Consider the following 16,234-nt stretch of genomic DNA (forward strand, 5'->3'; position numbering starts at 1 on the left):
CTTGCAATTAATTCATCAATCAAGTGCCCCGCTTAACTTTCATAACATCGCTCAAAGATATCATGCGATTTTAAATCTTAATACAATGACGTGAAAGTTCAGTTTGTAACACTACAAATGATAGTACAGAGCCATCTGGTGTTGAAGTTATGATAATCGCTTGAATGGAACTAAGGGCCTTCTATGTGTTAATAAAGCTTTATTTAAACCCATAATACATAAAATTAAAACAGCGAATAGTTTGATTCGACATTTATTCATTACTATCAAAACATTCGCAACTATTTATGTCTAATAACAATATATACAACGAAAATAAATTCGAAACAGAGTTGCAACGGAAATCGACGCAAGCGCATATTGCAAAAACTGAGTTCCGAAAATCCTATCGACAACATGGCTCGATACGACTCCGTCACAGCTCTGGGTCTCCGCTAGGCTCTATTCGTCTCGATCACTCATTAGGAAAGGGAGTGAGACGGACAGAGCTCAGTATACACAGGTTGAATGGAATCGTATATCGTAAAATTCATTGAATGTATCTAAAACCACGATTTTTAATGCATCCTGTATAAAAATAGTTATGCGGCGTAGACATGTCATATTGACAACCAAAAATATACATAGGAACATCAAAATACATATTTTCCACCTAAAAATAACAATGCATGGTCCAATTTCGAATGTATAAAAAGAAGTAGAAAATATTGTACAAATGACTGGCTTATAATTGGCAAGTGGCATTATTTACATAAATAACAATACATTATCTAAACAATTAGGATTATAATAATAATCTGCTGGATGTCAACTTAAATAGATTGCACTACTTACTGGGTTTTTATGTACAAATATATAAATATGCGAGCCAAATCAGTATGTTACTCTCTCAATGTGTGATGCTTATTAATTCCATTTAGGATAAAAAAACAATACATAGTACATTTACAAGTCATATGGCGCTTAGAATATGATGCTATATCATAAGATAAAATAATATGTAGAGCAGTATTGGCTACAATAAAATGGCAGTAACTTACCTTACGAATTTTAAGTAGATAATAAAATAATATAAGAAGAAATACATTAAGTATTGCCAATAATACTGGAAGATGAACTATGATATGACTCGACAACAGCAACATTTAGGTACGGACGACCACACATTGAACACAACATTGTGTAGTTAACACTTATGTAATTTTGCAACAAAAATATTATTTCGATTTGCTGTCGACTGCACTTTATGATAGTATAGCTATAATGTATATTTTTTCTTTTTTATTACATTAATAAATATATGAACCGTATAATTTATATGCATCTAAAACCAATATATTCATATAAAAACTACATACAACGGCTCATAGAATTTAGAGTAGATTTTATGTGTCCAATACTTTATATGGCATATTTTTATCTAAGAATATTTTATAAATAACATTTATTATGATATGACACTACATTCTGATCTTAATAATAAATAGTTTTCATGACTTTTGGACTAAAGCTTACAATTTCACTTACACATTGAGTTGAAACATCGCCGCCGAACCCGGCTATATCAATAATTTAACAACCGTATATTACACGATATAAATAAATAATAATTAAACCTACCACAGAGCTAGACAGCGTAATTCTAATTCGACGTCTCCACATCATGGGATAAAAGTTCTTTGGTACAGGAAAACTAAATTATTGCTCACGAAGCGCATTTCTTTTGTGACACCAAAGAGAACAGACTCCAAGTCTCAATGTAAAAAAAGTTCTTAACTCAGTCCGGGTTTACTTTTTGTCGTCGGCGTTTGTTTCGGCAGGCGGCTCCGCGCCTAGGATAAGCTGTATCTCATCGACGCTCTTGCCTTTGGTTTCTGGCACGACGAAGAAGATGAATAAGAAAGCCAGCACCATGACGCCGGCAAACAGCCAGAACACCTGCCCGGATCCGATGGCGTTGTTCAGAGAGATGAAAGTACTCGTTACAGTAAAACTCAGAAGCCAATTCAGAGTTCCGGCAGTGGAGCCAACGAAAGACTTGATGTCAATTAGGCACAGTTCACCCGCCATCATCCACGGGATCGGCCCGAAGCCCAGCGAGAATGCGATGATGAATAGCGACAGCGAAACCAAAGGAAGCCATGATATCGCCAGCACAATCGATGATTCATCACCATGGGTGTCTTTCAAGAAGAAGAACACTCCGAGAGCGGTCGAGCACACGCACATGACTAAAGCAGACAGCAGTAAAAGAATACGCCTGCCGAGTTTGTCTACAATAAGACTTGATACGAATGTAGCAATGACTTGAATGACTCCGATGATGATGGTTGAAATGGCGGCTGGAATGGCAGCGCCGGCAGACGCGAAGATTGTCGACGTGTTGAAAATGACCGCGTTAATTCCTGATAGTTGCTGGAACAGCATCAACGCGTAGCAAATCATGATGGCTCGAAGAGCGTTCTTCTTTGTAATAGCTGACGTGAACGAGACTGGATTGTTCCTCGCTTCTTCAGCTTTCCTCTTAAGCCCGTCAAGTTCTCCATCAACGTCATATGCTCGTCCCCTCAAACGTACTAACGCCTCACGAGCTTCGTCATTCCTGCCTTTGACGACCAAATAGTTCGGACTCTCCGGCATGAAGAAGAATACCATGAAGAATACAATCGGGACCAACGTACAGAGGATGTTGAACACGAATACAGATGTGTAACTTCCGACGGCGTACGCGAATAGAATACCGACTGTGATCATGAGCTGGAAGTAGCTTCCTAAAGTACCACGGATGGAGTCTTGAGCTATTTCGCTGGTGTAGGCAGGCGCTGTGACGCAAAAGGCACCGCCAGCGATGCCCGTGATTAATCTACCAGCGATGAGCATCGCAAGGCTTGTTGCGAAGGTAATCAATAGCCAGCCGAGTGTGAAAGGGATCACAAGACACAGCATAGTTTTCTTCCTGCCTATAGCGTCCATGATAAGTCCGATTGGGAAGCAGACAGCAGCGGCTCCAAGGTTGATGACGGAGGCCACCCACGCGCCTTCAGCCTCGGACACAGGGAAAGAATAATCGGTGCTGTTCTTCTGGCTGATGGTGAAGATGACAGGCGACGACCAGCCCAGCATAGAACCGGCGGCTAGGGCGCCGAGCGTAGCTGGAATAGAGAAAATAATACTGTTATTTTTGAGGTAAAAAAGTATAAAAACTATTGGGCGGTTATCACACTGCGCCGCGCTCCGCCGCGGAGGCGACCAGATTTAATCAGTGTATGCAAGTACCTCAGTTTGTATAGAAAACACGCGCGGCACTTCACACTAACAACGCGTCCGCGCGTTTTCATATAAAAAATCACGCGCTCCGCGGCGGAGCGCGGCGCAGTGTGATAACCGCCTTATTGTGTCTTTTGTTAAAGACAAAGAGGCAAAACAATCATAATTAGGGAAAAAGTCGTCTATTTTAAGAGCTTGAAAATAAGAAAAAGCCTGATTCTTGAAAGTAGTGTGTGTTTTACAAAAAAGTCTGGCTGTCTGTGTCTGTCTATCTAGTCCCAATGGAGGGAAGTCGAACCTTAATTTCGAACTCCTCCTGTGTTCTTCTGATTAATTTCGTTGCGGGTCCAATGACAGTTTAACTTTCCCCGGGACAAACTTGACCTTCATTGGTTGGGTTTTTGTGGCGGTCAAGCTGTTACATAGGAGTTGCAGCGGTGGGAACGAGAAGTGGGAATAGTCCCGTATAGTCCCAAATAAGGCCAAGCTTGTACCTATAGTTCCTAAATTAATGAGGATGTGCTGTGAGGCTGACAATGTAATTTTTCCCAAGGGATATCTTTAAAAACTCATAGAACTCATTTATTTATGCAAGTAGTCTTTTAAAAAGCACTTTTACACGTCCCAGTATTAACCCTGCCACTGCTTCAGGACAATAAATGGGCCAGTGCTGAGAAGAAGCAGCGCAAGAAACTCAGTCACTATTGTCAGCTTTTATAATTATAACTCACTAGCTTTCCGCCCGCGGCTTCGCACGCGTGAAATTTCGTTTGTCACAGATCGTCATAAATTATAGCCTATATAGTCCAGTAGAATTAGCTTTTAAATCGGAAATAATTCCTACAAAAGGTTTTATTGTTTTAATGGCTTCATTGGTTGCCCATTAAGACTCTCCTAAGTTTTCGACTTCGACGGAGTTGTGCTTAAGTGGTGGGGGCCCCCGAAAGAGGCATTTTTTCGGTTTTCCGGTTATACCGCGTAAAGGACTTACCCTATCAAAAAGTGGTCTTCATGTCGGTTGAAGGGCACTTAATCCTGCATTGAATAAGACCAAATTCATATGTTTTGGACAAACCGTTCTCGCGCTAAAGTTCGGCAAAGTAGAAAATATACGTATAATTAATGACCCTCTCCACGTCCAATGGTTTGTTTTGTTACCCACAGGCTTCCAAGTCTTGAAAAGGGCCACCTCAACCAGTGTAACCCTATCAAGGCTTACGAGCTTGATGCGTCTATCCTCGTTCGTCCCAGCCGTTCCTTAACTGCGGTTGCTGCACCTCTTCCTGGCACTCACCTGAACGACTCTGTGTTACCTACTGTGGCTGCCCCTCTTCCTTGTATCCTCCTGCATGACTACGTTGCCTAGCCGTATGCCTGGTCTAAGGTTCGACGCCAAAAATCAACAACAACAAGTTCATATTAAAACGCTGAAGAGTTTTTTGTTTGTTTGTTTGAACGCGCTAATCTTAAGAATTACTAGTTTGATTGAAATCATTATTTTTGTGTTGAATAGCTCATACATTGAGGAAGGCTATAGGATATATACGATCACTCTACGACTAATAGAGGCGAAGCAGTAAAGAAAAATGTTGCAAGCACGGGAAATAGTATTTAAACTATTTTCACTCGTACGAAGTTGATTTTGTGGCGTCGAACCTTGGACCAGGCATATGGCTAAGCAATGAAATCGTACAGGAGGGTACAAGGAAGAGGGGCAGCCACATTAGGTAACACAGAGTCGTTCAGGAGAGTGCCAGGAAGAGGTGCAGCAACCGCAGTTAAGGAACGGCTGGGACAAACAAGGATAAGCGAATCAAACTCGTGAGCCTTGTTAGGGTTACACTGGATAAGGCGACCCTTTACAAGGCTTGGAAGCATGTGGGTAACAAGCCATTGGACGTGGAGAGGGTCATTAATTATACGTATATTTTCTACTTTGCCGAACTTTAGCGCGAGAACGGTTTGTCCAAAACATATGAATTTGGTCTTATTCAATGCAGGATTAAGTGCCCTTTAACCGTCATGAAGACCACTTTTCGATAGGGTAAGTCCTGTACGCGGTATAACCGGAAAACCGAAAAAACGCCCCTTTCGGGGGCCCCCACCACTTAAGCACAACTCCGTCGAAGTCGAAAACTTAGGAGAGTCTTAATGGGCAACCAATGAAGCCATTAAAGCAAAAAAATCTTTTGTAGGAATTATTTCCGATTTAATCAATTTTTGTGTTTAATTCTACTGGCCTAATATGTTATTCTGGATTATGAACAATAATACTGTAAAGTTTCATCAAAATCCGTTCAGTGGTTTTTGAGCCTATTCATTACAAACATACAAAAATAGGTACAAATCTTTCCTCTTTATAATATTAGTATAGATAAATAACAATAATAAAACCCACCTGCAAGGGCTGCGATATACTGCGGCAGCTTGCGGCCGTCGCCGCCGCGGGGCTCCACCAGCACCGTCTGCGAGATGCCCACCTCGGCCATGCCGTTGCCTTCTCGCTGGAATGGAACAAATAGAAACTGTTAATTATACTATTAAATGTTTGCGGTGGCGGGTGTAGATAGCTTTGAAGCTATAATGCGCAAAAAGTGCACAGAGTGCGCGGCAGCTGCCACAGCGTACTGAAGGAGATAGCCGATAGTGGGGATTGTCCACTGATCGGCCACATGCTCAGCAGGACGAAGTCTGTTTTAGAAATAAGATACTAACATAGCCATCCCTGTTATCCGAAATAAATACTTTTTTTATTTTATTTTACTTATTTTAAATAAATTTTATAGTACACTATCAGGTTGGTCATTTGACACATTTTTCCAAACTAATATAAATATACTCAGTCCTTACATTTATTAGAAAAGTGCACATTCTAAGTCAGACCATGGGGTCCGACTGGACATGGGGACTTTTGTAGGTAAACCAAATGACGTCCTTCCAAATAAACATCCTGGGTCCTGGACATTAGTGCAATATGTTGTTCTATTTCAAAGTGAAGGAATGACAAAAAAAAACACTCATATCTGTAATAAATCTTAAGTAAGCATTCAAATCTCATTGTAGGTGTAATTTATTTTATTTAACTAAAACTAAGGATAATCAGACATTCAGTATCAAATAACAGATCAGCTGTTGATTAGCTAACAAAATCAGAGAGCATGCATTTCCTATTTCTGCAAGAAACATGACACCTAAACAATCACTACACACCTATGTCAGTAGATATGGGATATGAACCCGCTTATTATGGAAATGCATTTAATGTTTCTGTTTTCAATGCAAAAACTAAACAGTATTTTTTTTTGTTCAATGACACATGGATAACTGTTTTTATCTCCAGCCTGACAATGATGAATGTAAAGGAATTAGCACAAATTCATCATTTGTGCATTCATTTTGTTTTGTTTTTAATTTACTTATTGCAGTTTTATTGAAGTAACTTACTAAATACCTGATGTGTGTACTCCTACATATTTTATTATTTCTTTGTATTCTTAAATTCTCACTAGATAGGTGCAATAAAAGAACGAAAACAAAACATATACTTAGGTACAAACAAAAAAAAGATAACAAAGCTGATGTGTTTGGTTATCAGGCAGGTGTTATCTTAAAATACTGTATCTCTTAAAAAGGACGAAGCGAAAAATGGAAAGTTTACATAACATTAAAGAGAGAAAGTATGAAAACATTTCTATTTCAAAGTGAGAAAACTATTTACTAGAACTTCGCTCTTGGCAACAAATGATTAATTTTTTTGCGTTAGTTCGGCTAATCTGACAAGGCCAACTCTGTTTGCGAATAATATACAACCCACTATTGTATTGTACCTCATTTCCATAGCTGGTAGATGGATAACTGTTTACAGGGACCGCAGGAAGCAGTGGCTCTCTTTCAGGATCACTTCCAGGACGATTACGGTACAATGAAGACCTCATTTGGACGGATATGAATAAAAACTAATAATTTACACTATTCTCTGGACGGATAATTTATTACACATGCCTCTTCCATACGAAATACGGAGGCAAACTGTTTTTATTCGCGAACTACGACACAGCTGGATTTGACCAAATGATGATGTTGACATTACTGCTAGCAAACAACAATCACTTTTGCGTATCAAGTAAAAATAAACTCTATGTAACGCAGATAAGAGCGTTATCTAATCGCTCGATTATATACACGTCAAATGCTTTTTTTATTTCAGTTGAGCTGACTCGGGTTAATGCCGTTCGGCCAAAACGTGAACTGTCATAATATTGCTTTGGTGAATTTGTGTTTTGTGCATGTATTAAAGTTAAATGTTAGTGTTTCTCAAAGAAACAAATACAGAAATGTAATGAATAAAATTATATCACAAAACGTGTCTCACAGCGCCAGCGCTCTAAGGTAAAAAGAAAATTAAGCGCCTACTTAAATGTTACAGCAATCAGCAATAGTGCTGATACAACTTTGCTTGTACAATACAATCAGGCGTTTAAAATTTTATTATCCTCGTTCTTTTTTATGTTTGATCGCATTTGTTGGCTATGCTATATCAGGAAATCTACTGCTTGCTTTATCAGAAAATCTAAATTAATACCTAAGAAACAATTAGGCACCCGTTTATTTAAAGATCGTAGATACAAACCAGAGGTGTAAAGCTCGTACAAACGTAGCTAGCGTAGCGGGTATTGAACGTACTTGACATTGCCCAGCCACGTACTTTGTTGCCCTTGACTCGCTTAATTAACATACGCAGTTGCGCTCTGGTTTAATCCGACTATAAGGAAATGTCGTTCCATATAATACAAGTTGTTGGATATGAACAATCTTCAATAATCTGCCGGGTGAGACAAATTGCACAGTCCTTTTGATATGGCGATCATAATTATGCAGATATCCACGTGGTACCAACTTCCTACCATGACGGAATAACAAAACTAGATCTCATAATATCACAGTTAGGGAAATTATGGAACCGCAGGCACATATTTAGGTGTAGAGTTTATAAAGTTAGGGTTCGTAAAGTAAGGGCGTATAATAAATTCGTAACACAATCAGGAAAATTATGGAACCACATATTTTGACTAGGATAGGAGTAAGTAGGTAGAAAAAGGGTAGAGTTTGTAAAATATAAGGTTTAGAGTTAGGCGTGTTAAAAACTTAGCTAAGTTTGGCTCTATGCCTTAAGTAAATCTACACCTACTTAAGTATTTGCTTGTATCATTTCAGACAAATCAATCGAGATTCTAAAGATACTCCAGCGACATCATTTTTATTATGTAAAAATACTTGTTTTCGCAAAGTCTATATGATGTTTTTATCAATTGGTACGATAATAATACACGATTTTATCTTAGTTTGTATCATTCCTTTGATGTAATAAGTATATGCTAAAGTGCTCCACTAAAACAACCGATGGATTATTGTATTACGTCAAACAAATAAAATTTATTAGATTAATAAATTATCATAACTTATGGAAATTTTATGGTGGTTGTAAAGGAATTTCGACAAAAAATAGGAAAAATCCAAGTTGTTCAGTTATCATTTCCACTTTTTTTTATACTTAAGTATTTCCAATTTTTATGTCACCCATTATTTTTTAACTTGTAACCAGTCATGTTAGTGCACAATATGACGTTATTGGAACAGGTTTAAGCTCAAATTCCATAACAAGCGCAATTGTTTTGGAAGTCATTGTATACATTCGAGGAATGATTGCAATAGTCGAAGTCGTGAACACACTATCACGATGTTCTTGTTTTAATTGGTAAATAATAATAAAACTACCTAATCATTTCGTATCGTTGTACTCAGGAAACAATCCACTACATCCCACTTGTTACTTGAAATGTACATTGCACGCGATGTTTGAAAAAACAATTACAATAATGGAAATCATACCAATCCAATCAATTACAAAATGTATTTGTATAGATTAGATTTGATTAGACAGACTTTACTGCGAATCATCGCGCCATCACACTTTTCATGACATCTACATGCTGGATGGAAGCCGTTTGGCTAAAACTCAAACCAACATAGATATTTATCCTTTTTCCGTGAACGTGCTAGTTCTGGTGGAATCATCTCGAAGGATTTTCTGTGCGCATTTGAAATCGTCCAAATAGCCTTCATCAGGTGAATCACCTGACATTATCCACCTGAAGCATTGCTCTAGCAAGCGTTTGAATCAGCAAGATTTACGTGACCGCATCTTCCTGACAGTGCAATGAAATGAGGCAGTGCCTATCTGACAAACGGTGTTTCATACGATAAAATTATGTGGTTTGAATTAGTAAAGAACCTTAAAATTTAATAGACCTAAGTACCTACATACCCCTTTATTGGCGCGTGGTGTCGGTACCGGTTTTTTAGGTGCTGGACCAGAACCTGGATTCGTCCTCCATGGTCCTAGGACTGCACTATCCATGCTGCTTATACTCTGTGCCGCGCCTGTCACCGCCAAGCCCGCCAAAACGGTGCTAGGGCCAAACACTGCTATCCCTATCGGCGCCATTATGCTGGGCCCTCCACCACCCTTGCCAATGCCAAACATTTCAAAAATTTATAATATTAAAAATGGCAAGATGTCGAAACTAACACTGTTTTGATTCGGTGTCGAAATCGCCACCAAGACACGAACTTATCTCAGTGAGATAAAGCAAATCTTCATCTACGAGTATCAACTGATAGCTATGTCAGTGATCTTTTGAAAATACTTGAAATCTTTATCCTGATGAAAGGCCCTCGAGATAGCAATCGTCTGCTTATTCGTAGGTAGGTATTACTTAATAAAAGATAAAAAAACATAGCTTTTAAGTTTTGACCCGTTTTATATTTTCTATACACGCGAACTCTACAATCCAAAATTTTATTGACAAAAGCCGGAATTTTGACCTTTGTTTTCAAATTCTTTCCACCTAATCTATAGGCACATTTCCAATACATTCATTTCTAACACACTATCACGATATCTAGTATTTATCCATTACTTTACCCCTAGTATAGACATACTCATAGTTCCACAATAAACAATGTCTGTGTAGGACGGCGCTCGTGAATGTTTTGTTTGATGCTATGACAATAAAGATAGCTGCAACAATGCTGTGTAATTATAACCGATAACAAAATGATACATTTCGCTTTCATATACATTTCACACAGGTAAATAAATACAATCATCTACCCCCATGACTTTCATTTGTAAAATAATAGTAGTAGTAGGTACCTAAGTATTAGAATACAGTATTAGACACAGTACTAGAATATAGATAGGTACCTGGACTTACGAAGACATATTTAGTCCAAAATTAGTATTAACTTTCAATAATAAAATAAGATTATTAGTGACTCTACATAATGACAAACAATTAACTTTAGCACTATAATAAAAAAGCTAAAATAATCTGAATTGCTCTAGATTAAAACGAAAAGAAGATCTAGACCGTATAAAATTTTCATAAAATAAAAATAGAGTTATATCTAATATTAAGTAGACTAAATCTCGTATCCTATTTGTATTATTCTAAAAAAAACTACATTGAGTCAAATTCGTAGTAAATCACTGTTTGTTTTTTGTGCAACTAAATCTCTTAACAATGTTTAGGTATTTTAACAATTAACTTTAGCACTATAATAAAAATGCTAAAATAATCTGAATTGCTTTAGATTAAAACGATTAATATAGAAGATCTAGACCGTATAAAATTTTCATAAAATATAAATAGAGTTATATCTAATATAAGTAGACTATAAATCTCGTATCCTATTTGTACTATTCTAAAAAAAACTACATTGAGTCAAATTCGTAGTAAATCACTAACTCGTTGAAGTCTTTAAGCACGACATGTTTGTTTTTTGTTAAGTGCAACTAAATCTCTTAACAATGTTTATTTTTGGCAACGTCGGGAGATAATTTCATTAATCTAAATTGCAAAAACACAGGTTCTGTTGACTTCAATAGATTCTGTGGAAGTATGAGAACCTCCTACTTTTGTTGAAGTCGTTTAAAAATAAGCTGATTTCTTACGACAACTTAGGAACGTAGTCTTTTAGATAATGATAATAAGTCGTATGCAATATGATAATCAATTTTCATCATACATCCTTCTTCCACCTGTAAGTTTATATCCTTTTCACATTAGTCACATCGAGTAAGTACTACATTATCTCCGTATGTAGATCAAAACTTGACAGGTTAGCCTTCCGTACGTAGCGCAGTTCCGCACGGATGTAATGCACGTCCGTGTTAAAGAAATGCATTGTTCGTTTGTTTTGGAAAAGGGCAATGGCCACAAAGATTTAACTGATGCAGTTTCATCATACGTGGGAGTTAGGTATACGACCCAAGGTACTTCAAGCTACTTAAAGCTACCACAAATATAAATATTATGCATTTTAATAAAAAGCTTAGGTGGGAAATAGGTACGTATGACGGCACTTCAAGCATACCATGGCATCTTGTAATTAATTGTACGTGGTTGTGCTAATTTTGAAGAAAAATTAATAAGTGTAAGTAATATGTGTGGACTGTACTGTAACTACTGTAATCGAATACAAGTAGGATGTTCGAATTATGGACGAAGTTACTCGTTTATGAAGATCGAATTTCCATTCCACAAGAGATCAGTGTCAACATTTGGTATTTGAATTTGCGTTCCATGAAAGATCAGTTAATATACAATTGTTAAACTGATTGCAATTTGTTCAAGTAGCATGGATGAATCACGTGGTTGTCTAACTATCTATAATCACAATCGCATGTCTACATCATCTCAAATAATAATGTAACAGTGCTAAAAATAGCACCTCTACTTCTCATTAAATGCCATAATTTCAATACGTGCCGGTCGTAACCAGATGTAACCAGATTTAAACAAAGTTCAAATAGTTGCCAACCGTGGTAAAATGCGACAAAAACCTGATTATTTTTGGTTAAAATTATACCGTGAGAAGACAATCCTGACGTGGCATAGTTTTTTTTTGCAATTTTGAGCATTTTAGGAGGTTCTAACTAAGAGGTTCTAGTTCTAAAAGTTAGGTAGGGAACGCGGACGTGTGAAAGAGCTGTTTTCCAAGTTACTGAGAACATGAGTGTTATTTTTATTAATCTCTATCCTATCTAATATTATTTTTAAGATACATTACATCTAAGATTAAACTAACTGACTCTACTAGATTAAATCTCTTAGTTAGATCATTTAACAAGAATAAAGAAGACGCTTAGTGGCCTACCATGGCACGGTGAAGGTAAAACCTTTTTAATGTAAAATAGTAGGTCCCTGGTTCGATTTTACGTAACATGAAATATGAAAAAGTTGTTATTTCAACTAGGACTCTTAGTAAATTATGTATGTAGATAAGTAAAGCACGGTCTTTTCATAATCCGTAATAAACACATTAATCTACTCTTTAATAAAAGTGAGTAAATGACAAACACAGCTGCGTTCTTTATGACTCTACTGTTGTATTGACAAAATATTACCTTTTTAAAAAAATAAAACCGACTTCAAATGCGTGAACACAAAAAAAAACTAAAAATTAAAAATATTGCGTATAAAAAACTTCATCCCCAATTTTCCACCCTTAGGGGTGAAATATTTTCTTCAAATTCGCATGAAACCACCCTTTTGATAATACCTATTCAACAAAAAAATAATCGTTCAAATTGATTTATAATCGGCGGAGATATTGCGTATAAAAAAGTTCATCCCCAATTTTCCACCCTTGGGGGTTGTTTTTTCTATTATTAAATTTAAATGGGACCACCCTTGAGGTATTACCTATACGCCGAAAAAAATTTGTTCAAATCGGTTCATAATTGGCGGAGTTATCGCGTAACAAACATAGAAAAAAAAACATACGGGTCGAATTGAGAACCTCCTCCTTTTTTGAAGTCGGTTGAAAATACCAGACGGAATGTTTTTAAAACAATCTACATACTTAACACATAGCGAAATATGAATTCTTTACAATACGATAAATATTATATTAAGTACTACTTACTGAGAAACAAGTAGGCACAATGATATTAAGTTACAAATTGATTTGATACTAATATAATTAAAATGATACGTTAGGAATAATTCATAATAGTTAGTTGAATTTTATTGATAGCACGTAAAGATTATTCATTGATAAGTGACAGTCAACTGAAATATTTCCATTGAATTTGAATAGGAGACACGATAGCCGTAAGCAATGGCGAATATTTTATAGTTTACTTCGAGGTACACTGATAAGTAAGTACAAACAAATCAAAACTCTTGATTTTCATTTCAAACATTTCTCTGTCTCTCTATCAAACTGCCCTATGCACGGAGCACTTTTAGCAATAGTAGGACACTGGTGGCAAAGAAACGATTGATGAGAAGCAGTATACAGTTACAGCCGCTACCAAGCGGGCAACATGGAAAGCATTGGGGGAGGCCTATGTTCAGCAGTGGACGTCCTGTGGCTGAGATGATGATGATGATGATGATGATATACAGTTGATGGCAGCATTTTTGTTGCAAAACACACATGTACAGTTGACGGCACATCCTAACACCTTTTTTTTTTTTTTTTTTTTTTTTTTTTTTTTTTTCGGTGGTAAAAATGCATTGAGTTGCATACCCGCCGCTGTGGTCAGGCGACGGGTTATGTGGGGCTCTCCCCTCCAGAAGGGAGGGGCCTACCCACTAAAAATCCACCATCTCCGTCTCGCTGAGCATAGATGGGAGCCGGTGTAGCGAGGCCTTTCCCGACATGTTCCACCTATGCGCAGATCGTCTGCTATGCGTGCAGACTCCATCTTCGACCACGCCATCTTTTATTTTACAGTGACAGTTTTTTGCACTGCCACTGGCCACTCGGAGATATACAACTATATACAAATTTATGATACAAATGTACAAAGTGCTTATCTATATTTACATAATATACAATGGAGGCCAGCGGGTAGGTGTAAAGGTCTATCCGCTGGCACTCATAATGGACCTTACGCTATGACTAGTATTTGACTAGGTGTCAGAAACGACGCGCAAAAGCACGTCGCCTCCGGCCCAACCTTCTCCGCCGAGCAGGGTCAGCGAGGGGATCTACCTCCCTGGCTCGCTCGGCTTCCTCCTTTGCCGACATAACGGTCTCGCAAAATATTTTCACCGCGTCCCATCCGTTGTCACTGTCGACCATGGCTCTGACCACCGCCGGCAGTGTTACATCCAGTCCGATATGTGCGCGTAGCGCAGCTCTTTGTTGTGTCCATTCCGGGCAGTCTTCCAAGGTGTGCTCCGCTGTATCAACAGCGGCGCCACAGTGGTGACATTGAGGTGTCCTCTCCCGACCAATACGGTGCAGGTATTTCCCGAAGCAACCATGCCCGGTTAACACCTGCACCATGCGATATGTGAGAGAACCACTGCTCCTCTCTACCCACTGTCGTAAGCAAGGTTGTAGAGCGGCGACTGTTCGATGCCCAGCACTGGGCTCCTCCAGCCATTCTGCCCACTCATCTAACATCAAATCACGGGCCTCCTCTCGCCAGTGCTCGATTTCGCGGGGGGCAGGAGGGTTACCATCGCGCCTAGCGGCAGCGGTTCGGTAATATACCTCTGACAGCACCTTGGCCTCGAGCTCCCACGGTGGAGTGCCCGCGAGTGCACATGCTGCTTCCCTTGAGGTCGTGCGGTATGCCCGTGCAATCCTCTGTGCCATTGTTCTTTGCGGCCTCCTCAGTGTTGTGGTATTGTCGCGCCCTAATGCATCAACCCAAATGGGGGCGCCGTATAGGGCCATAGATCTAATAACCCCTGCAAAAAGGCGGCGACACCCCGTGCGTGGGCCTGCCAAATTGGGCATAATCCTACTCAAGGCACCGGATGCCCTCAGTAGCTTGGGTGCGAGAGCTTTAAAGTGGGCCTTAAAATTCCACCGGCTGTCAAGGACCAGTCCTAAGTACTTCATGGTACCCCCGACGCCGATGGAGACGCCACCCACAACAAGTTCCGACCCCACTGGCGGTCTTCTCCGTGGCCCATGGAAGCAAATCGCTTCCGACTTTTCTAGTGCTACCCTAAGTCCAAGTCGCCGAATGCGACTTACAATATGCGCAGCTCCAGCTGTCGCTACAATGGCCGCCTCCCTAAAAGTATTCCCCTTTGCCGTGACTAGGGTATCGTCGGCGTAGCACACAACACCCACGTCAGGCATTCCTGGGTCACGGATGGCCCAGTCGTAGCCAATGTTCCACAGGAGTGGCCCTAGGACCGACCCCTGCGGGACACCGCACTCCACTGGCCTCCTGCCCCAGCCGTCGCTTGTCGGGAAAACCACTTCTCTCTCTCGAAGGTAATCGGTTATGATTTGCCGTAGGTATTGAGGAACCTTATGATGTTTCAGAGCCTCTTCAATACATTGGTGGGGTAGAGTATTAAAGGCATTGGCGATGTCTAGAGACACCGCCACTACACATCCCCCTCGTGCCACTTCTCTTACGGCTAGCTCCTTTACTTGCAAAATTGCGTCGATGGTAGACCTGCCTCGCCGGAAGCCATACTGGTTATTTGCCAGGTCCGGGCCTATGTCTCCGAGATGTTTGTTGAGACGGGCAGCAATAACCCGCTCAAAGAGTTTCGCTGCCTCGACATCCTAACACCTAATGCAACCACATTATGGTACCATGTAATGCCTGGTGTTTTTGCCAAGATCTCAAAACCAGACGGCAAGAAAGCAATTTGTGTGTTGCCAGTAATAGCTGTAATACTCAAATGTTTAATTTCCTCAAATTACTGATATGTCTTCCGCGAAGTTGTAAAAGCTGATGGAAAACGATGAATGGTTGCGTTTAGAGCTTTATAAACTACGCAGTTAATTACATGAAGAATGTACTAAACATTGGTAGAGAGTCTACTATTTGTAATTTGCGATTATAATTTGACTTTATCTTAAAAGTAAAAAAATATTAAATTAATGACATTTCATAATAATTTCAGTATTCAGT

The 16,234-nt window shown here is 39.1% G+C and overlaps 1 protein-coding gene across 6 annotated transcripts in view; it reads right to left on the minus strand.

Annotated features, from left to right (window-relative positions):
- Positions 1-237: 237 nt before the first annotated feature.
- LOC135077394 (facilitated trehalose transporter Tret1) overlaps positions 238-16,234 on the minus strand; it is a 56,227-nt gene continuing 40,230 nt past the window's right edge. For 4 of the 6 annotated variants that reach the window (XM_063971930.1, XM_063971927.1, XM_063971929.1 and 1 more), the window contains exons 2-3: positions 5,666-5,771; positions 238-3,152 (exon numbers count right to left, since the gene is read on the minus strand). In XM_063971930.1, the coding sequence (XP_063828000.1) occupies positions 1,789-3,152; positions 5,666-5,771 (1,470 nt within the window). In that variant the 3' untranslated portion in view covers positions 238-1,788. Of the gene's footprint in view, positions 3,153-5,665; positions 5,772-7,094; positions 7,358-9,592; positions 9,854-16,234 lie in introns of those variants that run through there. The other 2 variants (XM_063971926.1, XM_063971928.1) reach the window with 2 other exon arrangements.

Source organism: Ostrinia nubilalis, chromosome 13, assembly GCF_963855985.1.
Source record: "Ostrinia nubilalis chromosome 13, ilOstNubi1.1, whole genome shotgun sequence".
Classification (NCBI taxonomy): Eukaryota; Metazoa; Arthropoda; class Insecta; order Lepidoptera; family Crambidae; genus Ostrinia; species Ostrinia nubilalis.